The 10,640-nt window shown below is 44.3% G+C and overlaps 1 protein-coding gene across 1 annotated transcript in view; it reads right to left on the bottom strand.

The window, feature by feature from the left end:
* The window catches only part of LOC124003945 (kelch domain-containing protein 8A-like), a 26,035-nt gene extending 15,823 nt beyond the window's left edge, over positions 1-10,212 (bottom strand). The window contains exons 1-4 of the mRNA XM_046312605.1: positions 9,890-10,212; positions 1,162-1,574; positions 707-917; positions 382-546 (exon numbers count right to left, since the gene is read on the bottom strand). Of these exons, the coding sequence (XP_046168561.1) occupies positions 382-546; positions 707-917; positions 1,162-1,326 (541 nt within the window). The 5' untranslated portion in view covers positions 1,327-1,574; positions 9,890-10,212. The remainder of the gene's footprint in view (positions 1-381; positions 547-706; positions 918-1,161; positions 1,575-9,889) is intronic.
* Between the last annotated feature and the right edge of the window lie 428 nt (positions 10,213-10,640).

The following is a 10,640-nucleotide window of genomic DNA, read 5'->3' as shown; positions in this document are numbered from 1 at the left end:
TCTCTGATTCAGAGGGGTTGGGTTAAATGCGGAAGACACACCTCTCTGATTCAGAGGGGTTGGGCTAAATGTGGAAGACACACCTCTCTGATTCAGAGGGGTTGGGCTAAATGCGGAAGTCACACCTCTCTGATTCAGAGGGGTTGGGTTAAATGCGGAAGACACATTTCGGTTGAATGCATTCAGTTGTGAAACTGACTAGGTATCCCCTTTCCTCCTTCCCATTACACATGCAAACATGCACACACACACACGCACACACGCACGCACGCACGCACGCACGCACGCACGCACGCACACACACACACACACACACACACACACACACACACACACACACACACACACACACACACACACACACACACACCCTTTCCTTACCTGCCACGTAGATCTTGTTGCCCAGCAGGTGTGCGGTAGCGTCATACCGCGGTGTGGGCATAGGGGGCAGTAGTGCCCACACGTCCTTCCTCATGTCATACTGCTGCAGTATACTACGGGGGAGCAGGTCTGCACCCATACCCCCTACAGCCAACGCACGTCCATCTACAGAGAGGTGAGAGAGAGAAAGAGAGACAAAGACAGCGAGAGGGGGGGAGAGAGAGGAGGGAGGGGAGGAGGTAAAAACTGAGCCAAAAACATGTTTCTGGTCATGTATAGAATGTGCAACTAACTATGAACAGTGAGCAACCCCCACCCTACACACCTTTCACAATGATGGCCACCCCCATCAGTGCTTCTCTGAGGGCGCTCCTCTTCCTCCACCTCCCCTCCTCTGTGTTGTACACCTCCACCACCTTCAGAGGGCGCTGGTCATCCCCTACACCGCCCACCACCAGGATCTGCTTGCCCAGCACCGCCACGGCCGTACCTGCCCGAGGGGTGGGCATGGGGGGAAGGCTCAGCCACCGGTCCCCCTGATAACAACAATCAATAAAGTGTAATTACATGGTTGTTTAGTCCTGTTATATTTGAACTGTGTGTGTTCTTTGTTTAATCCTGTGTGTGTGTGTGTGTGTGTGTGTGTGTGTGTGTGTGTGTGTGTGTGTGTGTGTGTGTGTGTGTGTGTGTGTGTGTGTGTGTGTGTGTGTGTGTGTGTGTGTGTGTGTGTGTGTGTGTGTGTGTGTGTGTGTGTGTGTGTGTGTGTGTGCGTCAACCTACCTCTGGAGAGTAGAGTTCTAAGGCTGGGGAGGGCCTCCCTGCAGCATCACAGCCCCCCAGCATGTACATCTGCCCCCCCACCTCCGCCAGGGAGTGGTAGACACGCCCGCTGGGCAGCCGTGCCAGGCTCTGCCAGTGAAACTCATGGGCCGAGGGCACAGACATCTCTATCTCAGCCCAGGGAAGGGAAGGGTTGCTGGGGGAGAGGTGAAGGTGAAGTGGGTCCAGGGAACCAGAGGGAGATGGACAGGGTTAGCACCCCGGGGTATAGAGCCGTGTCTTGGGGAAGAGCTACGAAAGTGGTGTTGTCAGGAGATCCAGTGACCAAGGTGGAAAGATAGGGGTAAAGCCAGGTCTGCAAAGCCCAGGCAGAGGCTCTTCCACTGGAGTTTACTACTGGCTCAGACTGGGTCCTGCAGGAAATGAGAGAGAAGGATGGTTAGTATGGAACAGGAAGGACATAAAGAGGCCTCATCTAATTTCCCAATGACTCATTATATGGTCAATGAGCAGATGCTTCTAATCAAAGCAACCTACAGCCAGTGGCGACCCGTCATTCACTTGTTTTCTGGCTTGCCTGTTTTGCATGTTATTTTGGCATTAATGCGAGTCACATATCAGTTTACAAACAATGTAAAAAAATATATATATATCATTGAGTTAGTAAAGCTGCATACAAACATGGTCTCTTTGTTGTTTTCTTGAGTAAGGCAGCTCCAAAATGCAGGTGTTTCAGCCTAGTTCAGTGCTTTCTATGGTGGTGGGGCAAGCCAGCAGAAAATATGGAGCATTGCGCCGTGATAGGCTCAGTGTTCTGTCACTCATGGGGACACTACGTCACCGCCAACTCTAAGGGTAGAGCTATAAAATTCTAGCCCCTTGGGTGCTGCCATAGAGTTACATTAGAAGTGCCCATCCATGAAGGCTCAAGGTCATTGGCCACAGATAAAATGATGCCAAATCACGTTATATGTACAGTAGCTTTGATTGGACTGATCATGTCAACATCATACTTTCAGTCATAATCATGAATCAAGTCGACGATCTACTGGCAAATCCTTTCTAATCCTTGTCATATGAAGATAAATTATAGATAAAACGTATCGGTGCTCATCGGCCTTTGGACATAAACATTACACAAGTTTGAAATCGCAAATTCAACAATACGTGGTTTGGAAGGAATCAGTGACAGTGGCTAACTGCAAGCATTGCATAGCAATCACTAGCCTGCTATTCAGTGGAGTGGCTGTGGTCCCAAATCTGGGATTAAAGGGCTCTTTTCCAAGTTTAAAATGATAAACATTCAACATTACCCATCCTGTCAATGTAGCATGATTTGTGCCGCGCTCAAAATATCTGTTAACTCAGAACTGCGAAAACCTGATAGTGAGTTCAAGACAACTGGGAAGTCGGGAATAAACAAGCTCCGACTGGGAAAATACGTTTTGAATGGTCATACAAATCCAAATCTAAATCTGGCCTCTTTCTAGAGCTATGACCTGAAGATCAATGATGTCATCATGATTCACATTGTTTTTTTCCAGAGTTCCCAGTTGTTTTGAAAGAACCATAAATCCAAAGAATGCCAGACTCTAATGACAAAATTTGCCCACGAAGGACCGCTGCGCCACCTTCCTCTTCAAGTGAGCACAGCAAAACAAGATAAGTCCAAAAATGTATTGTATGCTGCTGCATAAATTATGTAATACGCCAGGGAGATATATATACTGTAGCTAAGAAAGTAATACTATGTGTATGTTGTGTAGTAACATGTTAGAAGCCCATGTGCCTCAACCTAATAATTTGGTCTATTTACCCCTCTTAATTTCACCTACTTTTCTGACTTGGTGGTGCACATGTAGCCTACAACCTGTTTTAGAGAAATGTAATCATTGGATATTGTAAGAGCTTTCATTGTCTGCTTATATGTCCCCTTTATTTATCCTACGGTTCTGACTTGGTGTACAGGGAGAACACTGTAAGAACGGCCCATGTTCTGAATTCTGTCGCTGTACATTTCAAAAGTGCTAAACAAATAGTTATTTTGACTACGTCTGTCCTAGCTCGCTCATTAATGTCTTAATCGAATTTACGGATTGCCTTGTATCCTCTTGTCGTCCCCTTATGCCATAGTTTGTACATCTCAGTTGTTATTAGAAACCACATTTGTTTAAGCAAGTCAGCCATAACAGCTATGTTTTGAGGCTGAATGAATTGTTTCGCTGCCAGACAAGGCTGATGTTGGGACAGCTTTATGTAGGTCCTAACAGTTTGTGGGCACCGTTTGTCACCATTATAGTACACTTAATGTATTGTTTAGTGTTGTGGCTTTGCTGGCATGCATCCCACTTGTTATTTTTTTGTCCCCACCAACATTTCCATGCTAAAATTGCCACTGCCTACAGCAATTAACTTTTGAACAGATTGGATGTTCACTCAAACATAATTGGTCACTCAAACATAATTGGCTTACTTCAGTACAAATTTGTGCGGGTTTGGCACATTCAACAACGGACGTTTAGTTCGTCTCTCCATCCATTTTCACTGTTTGACCACAATGCACTATATTCCCTAAAGAGTTCCCACTACTGTCAAAGTGTGTATATGCAGTAGACAGATTCTTTGTCTCTCTGTCTCTCCCTCATCCCTCCTTCTGTCTTTGTCTGCTCTCTCTCTCTCTTTCTCTCTCTCTCGTCACGCTGTCATACCTTTCTTCCAATCGCAAACAGACAAATAAAAGGAAGAGAGAGAATGAAGAGAGAGACACTTCTTTCTTTCTCTTCGGAACATTTGAGTGCAGGGATGGGTTACCATAGAAACAGTGACATGTGTTGTTGTGAGGGTACAGAGTTCCACCCAGTCAGTCTATTGTTTGGTTTGGTTTTAATAATGGATTAAAGAAAAGCACAACAGCAAATAAAAGCTGTGGTGTTGTTCTCCACTCTGACCCCGGCAGGCAGAGTCTTGTTAGCGAGGCACCATTGCTTTCTCCTGTTGTGCCTTGCAGAGCATATTAATTGCAATCTGTAACCGATTTTGCTTCACCACATCTTTCTTTAATTAACCGCTTGAACATTTTGAGATCGACAGAGGTTCCACCCACGTAAGTCGTTCACAATCAGCATGCATCTCTTTCCAAACGTTTAATTAGTTAGTCTCCCTCGGCTCGTTCCCTTTATATCCACAAATTGTCCCCTCGTACAGCAGTTCCAACAACAGTGTTCCTGCTGGGTTGGGTTTAAATAAACGGACACCCAGGAGAGCCAATCAATGCTAGGGCCATAAAACTGCTGCTCTAACGTCGTCATCAAATCCAATTCAATGCAGCACAAACACAGTCCAACACGGCTTCACTCCACTCATACAAGGCTGTCCACACTAAAGTGGATGACTCACTGACTTCCAATACAGTACAATAACGGTGCTGGTCCCATGAGACCCAGACAGAGACGAGATCCAGATATATACAAACCTACCGTAGAACTGTTCATGTAGTATCTTTTAATACACTACTCCTGACTGCAGTTCTACACTGGTGTTTTACCAGCCTGGGGACTTGCTATACAGCAGTATACTGATTCTGCTATCATTCTTTGTTTACAGGGTTACAGCACAGTACAGTGCAAGAAGGTAGTGTGTCACAGTGTCACACCACCCTGCAGGCTACTGTTACTGCTTAGAACTATTTGAAGAGCAAATATAGGGCCAAATATAGGAATTACCAGATCTCATCCTCATGTTTCATCACTACAAAAGTTGTATCAAGGAATGTCAGTGTTCGTCTATTCCCTCTCACTCGGTTCTGCCTGCATCCATTAGTATCCGCCATGCTCTCCTGCTTCCTGATAATAGAAAATGTGTTTTCAATGAAAACGATGACAACCTAGACGTTTGGTTTAAATGTCTCCACTGTTAGCTTGAGGCAATAACTTTCTTTCAATACTTGTTGTTGTACAGTAGGTATGTTCACACACAGAAACACACGGACTTTCAGCTACATCTTCCCGGTTGTATCAGCAACTGACACACAAACAGCAAATCAATAACAATGAGAAATGCATCTCTTGGAGCTACTGTACTCAGTGAAGGGCAGTGGTCATCAACCCTGTTCCTGGACACCTACAGGGTGTGCAGACTTTTGTTACAGCCCATCACTAACACACAGAAATTCAGCTAATCAAGGCCCTGCAGTTGATTATTAGAATCAGGCGTGTTAGTGGTGCTAGATTAAAGGACCAAGGTTGGACCAGCTGATGTAAGGCTGTTGGCTGAGGCCAGGCCACTAAGTGATTATCCACATGACTAATTATATCTAACAGCTCATTGTCTCTCTCTCACTCAGGGGGTTTGACCTGATGGGTCAATACACAATGGCAACGATGAGAGGAGGCCAAGTCAGCTCTCTCTGTCTCTCTCTCTCTCTCTCTGCTGTTTTGTACAGTAACTTACTGACAGCCAGCTACCTGTAAATTACTGTAAAAAATGTATGATAACTTAATATACCCTTTTCTTACAGTTACTGACAGGTAACTGGCTGCTTGTAAACACAACAGGATATTTGTTTTTACAATGTAGAATCAGGCGCTGTCTGTCTCGCCCTCCTGGCATCGCACGTGTGTTTGTGTATGTGTGTGTGTCTGTGTGCTGTCTGTGTGTGAGTAAATGTGCTCTCTCGCTCGCATGCTTTTCGGTAAACAGCTGCTGTAAAAGCAGACCAATTGTTTCCATAGCAACCCAGCAGCATGCATACAGGCAGCACAAGCGGATGCAAGGCGGAATGACCAAGAGGTGATGATGTCACAATGAGAGCTGAGAATATCAAAAGCTGCGATAGAATGACACCCTATCTGCCAAATAACAGACCACTGTAGACTAGAACATGTCTCCAGACCAGAACATGTCCCTCTAAATGAATATAAGGCCCGACACCCATCCCAACAATAAGCTAATATTCCCTTTTAATTATAAGATAGGTGCATTTGTCCTATTTCACACATATACAAGTGTGTATTATAAGCATGTGAATTGTATATTATTTGTGCATATCATATACCCCCTGAGCCACCCTCAGAGAGTGGGGTCAAGGCCAGTGATCAGCCATTATTGACAGCAACCCTGGAGCAATTAGGGTTATGTGCCTCGATCGAGGGCATATCAAAAGAATGCTCACCTAGTCAGCTCAAGGATTTCAACCAGCAACCTTCAGTTACTGACCCAATGCTCTTAACCGCTAGGCTACCTGTTGCCCATGTTTAACGTTGGCCAAACAGATATAGTCTTCATATATGTAGGCATCAAGGCAAAGAATGGAAGACACTGGAGCTGCTACTGTATAGATCAATATGATGTAATCATCTTGACGTATAAGTTACCAGACACGGTCTCAGGGATGGCTGACCCTGGAGATCCCTTCAATCGCCATGAGTTAGGTAAATCTGATTTTAGTTTTTGTGAGCATCAAATGTGGAGAAAAATCTCCAAACATCCTTGTGTAATTGATGTGTATATAAATGCAGTATGTATAGTGTCATGGTTGTTTATTGATTTGTTCATGCAGAGCTCATCTGTGAGAGAGACTGTGGTGTCAGCATGACTCCCTGCTTAAATTAAGGTTAAATATTTAAAATAAATAAAAATCACAGCACATGCTGCAGGCATTCTGTTATTCAGACCAATGGACTTTATACTCAGTCAGACATACTGCAGACTGTAAACTCTCCTTCTAGACTCACATCAAGCATCTCCAATCCAAAATTAAATCTAGAATCGGCTTCCTATTTCGCAACAAAGCAACCTTCACTCATGCCGACAAACATACTCTGACTATCCTACCAATCCTTGACTTTGGTGATGTCATTTACAAAATACCCCCAATACTCTACTCAGCAAACTGGATGTAGTCTATCACAGTGACATCCGTTTTATCACCAAAGCCCCACATCCTACCCACCACTGCGACCTGTATGCTGTCGTTGGCTGGCCCTCACTACATATCCGTCGCCAAACCCACTGGCTCCAGGTCATCTATAAGTGTTTGCTTGGTAAAGCCCCGCCTTATCTCAGCTCAATGGTCACCATAGCAACACCCACCCGTAGGATGCGCTCCAGCAGGTACATTGCACTGGTCATCCCCAAAGCCAACACTTCCTTTGGCCTCCTTTCCTTCCAGTTATCTGCTACCAATGACTGGAATGAATTGCAAAAATCTCTGAAGCTGGAGTCTTATATCTCCCTCTCTAACTTTAAGCATCAGCTGTCAGAGCAGTTTACCGACCACTGTACCTGTACACAGCCCATCTGTAAATAGCACACCAGACTACCTCATCCCCATATTATTACGTACCCTCTTGCTGTTTTGCACCCCGGTATCTCTACTGGCACATCATCATCTGCACATCTATCACTCCAGTATTAATGCTAAATTGTCATTATTTCACCTCTATGGTCTGTTTATTGCCTTACCTCCCTACTCTTCTACATTTGCACACACTGTACATATATCTTTCTATTTTGATTTTATTTGGTGTTATTGACTGTACATTTGTTTATGTGTAACTCTGTGTTGTTGTTTTTGTCGCACTGCTTTGCTTTATCTTGGCCAGATCGCAGTTGTAAATGAGAACTTGTTTTCAACTGACCTACCTGGTTAAATAAAGGTGAAATAATAATAAAAAATAAACACTGCAGGCTTACTGCACTGTACATTACTCCTGCAAACACACACAAACACACAGACCCTCAGTCAGTACACTGGCTGCTGGGTGGGAGAACCATTAGAAATGCCAACGTGGCAGCCTGGAAAAGGCATGAGCGCAGAAAGAGAGAGGGCAAAGAGCGAGAGTAAAGAGAGTGGGAAAGAAGGAAAGAGAGATGAGGGGAGTATTGAGTAGGAGTGGGATAAAAGAGGGAGTATTGCTAAGGTAGATAATGAGAGTGAGATGACTGATAAAGCAATAAAGGGATGGAAGAACAAGTAGAGGTATTGAATGTAGTTCTATTACAGAGGGGAGCCAGGGACACAGTACCCCCTATAGGATTTTATACTTAATTACTACTACTGTGTGTGTGTGTGTGTGTGTGTGTGTGTGTGTGTGTGTGTGTGTGTGTGTGTGTGTGTGTGTGTGTGTGTGTGTGTGTGTGTGTGTGTGTGTGTGTGTGTGTGTGTGTGTGTGTGTGTGTGTGTGTGTGTGTGTGTGTGTGTGTGTGTGTGTGTGTGAGAGAGAGAGAGAGAATGAGAGGAGGAATAAGGGGAAAGAAAGAGAGCCTACAGAACCAGTCTAACTATTTATCCCTTGTCAGCAGAACGTGACTCTCTTGTGTCACTCTCTGCTGTGCTGACTGGGCCAGCAAGATGGAGACAAAAAGAGAGAGAGGTGAGGGGGAAGGGGACTGCCAAGGCTCCCAGCAGTGAGAGGTAGCAGACTGACAGGCCAAACTCCAGAGCTGTTAACTTTGGCAGAGTGGTCGTGGGCCTCATTCTTCTGTTTGCACAAGCAATAAGGAGAGTTACCCAGAGCAGCTTTACAATGGCCTCAAACGTGTTTGTATTTATTTAGCATGAACCACAAGTATCTCCATGCACAATGCACAGGTCCATTGATTTATAGGGCATTCATGACTGTAGGTAATTAATAGATGCTAAGAGGAGTAGAGGATGGAGAGAAGAAGTAAAGAGAGGAGAGGATTTCAGTCGCTATTCAACTCAGTGGGTGACCCAGATCTCCCAGCCTTGCTACTAACTGTATAGTGTGTGTTTGAGTCCGGGTTACACAGCCAGCCAGTCAGCATACAAATTACCTTTCAGACTGAAAATGGCATGAGTCATTATTAATTCTCCTTTTCAGCACTATTCTCCTTATCACTACCAAGTGTACAGTCATGACCAACAACAACACCAACCTCGTCACTACTACCACAATCATCATCATCATCATCATCTTACCACTTGTAAAAAATAACAAGTTAGAACTGGAAAACAGACAATAGGTCTAGTACAATTAATAATAGGTTTATAAGCTACTGTATGTATCGCACACTTATCTGTGATTTATTGAGGTGCACTCACCAGCATGGTCACATAAACTAGCTGTAACATAGTACACAGAAATACAGGAAATTAAAATTAGTATATGTTACTTTTGGTATGGGTACATAAGACAGAAGGTTAAGTAAGGTAAATGATAAAGTGTGTAGGTTGGTCGGGATGGATGGATGATGATGGGCGGGCGTTTAACGTCTAGCAACCCAAAGGTTGCGTGTCTGAATCTCATATAACGCCAACATCTAGCAACCCAAACTTTGCAACTACTTAGCATGTTAGCTCTCCTAACCTTAACCCTAACCTTAACCCCAATCTCTAACTCCTAGCCTAGCTAAGGTTAGCTAACGTTAGTGTTAGCCACGTAGCCACATACCTAACGTTAGCCACAACACACTGGAATTCGTAACATATCATAAGAAATGGATGATCGACATCCACAAATTAATACAAACCATACCAAACATAACATATCATACTGATTGGAGTGTCCCGGATTTACGTTTACTATGTTAAGTCTACACCTGAGTCCAGGTTGCACACACACACACACACACACACACACACACACACACACACACACACACACACACTGGCCTCAGAAAAGTTGAACACAAAGCTGACACGGCGCTTGCAATGACAGGTCGGTCACATTAAGCGACAATATTTCAAATAATCCTTCTCACTTACTTTTCTATCCTCACGCTGTCCGATTTCTCCCAGATATTCTCTCCGTCTGCGTCTTTGCTGGGAAGGCTGTGAGATGGAGAGAGAAGCTCCAGTGCAATAATCCACCCGAGAAATAGACACTCCCTCCTTCCTTTCTTCTCGCTGGTTTGTGTTTTCGCAGTAAAACAGGCACTGGTAGTAGCGCACTCTAAAAATGTATGTTCAAATAAGCCCAACCACTTCCATCCTTCGTCATTATGTGGGTCACACTTGAAATAGAAATTTCTGCTTTCGCCGTAGCCTACTGGTTGTCATTCATACATGAATTGTGGAATAAGGAGGGTCGGCCGCTGTGCCATGCCGATAACCCACATCGCACTCTGACACACGCTGACACACTTTTTACACCTTTTAATTGTTGGCCCAACAGCCATTTTTCATACAAAGAAAATCACTGAAATGTTTTCCCTTCATAAATATTTTATAAGTGAGTACATACAGCGCGTGGGGATTTTAGCATGTACATATTGGTGGGGCAAACACATCATTTTTGGGAGGATGCATGCCAGCAAAGCCACTACACAACATTAAACAATACATGCACTATATTATATTATTATTATAAACGGTGCCTACATAAAGCTTTCCCAACAGCAGAGCTTTCTTTTCAGCACCATGGAGTGAATCCTTGCCACTGCTTCACCTGGCTATCAGCTGAGCCTCGACTTGCAGCGAAACAGTTCATTCATTTACTGCCTTTAAAAAAAAACAT

Source organism: Oncorhynchus gorbuscha, linkage group LG18 (genome assembly GCF_021184085.1).
Source record: "Oncorhynchus gorbuscha isolate QuinsamMale2020 ecotype Even-year linkage group LG18, OgorEven_v1.0, whole genome shotgun sequence".
NCBI classification, from domain to species: Eukaryota; Metazoa; Chordata; class Actinopteri; order Salmoniformes; family Salmonidae; genus Oncorhynchus; species Oncorhynchus gorbuscha.
The sequence above is the reverse complement of the archived record's forward strand: the minus strand, read 5'-3'. Positions and strand labels throughout refer to the sequence as shown.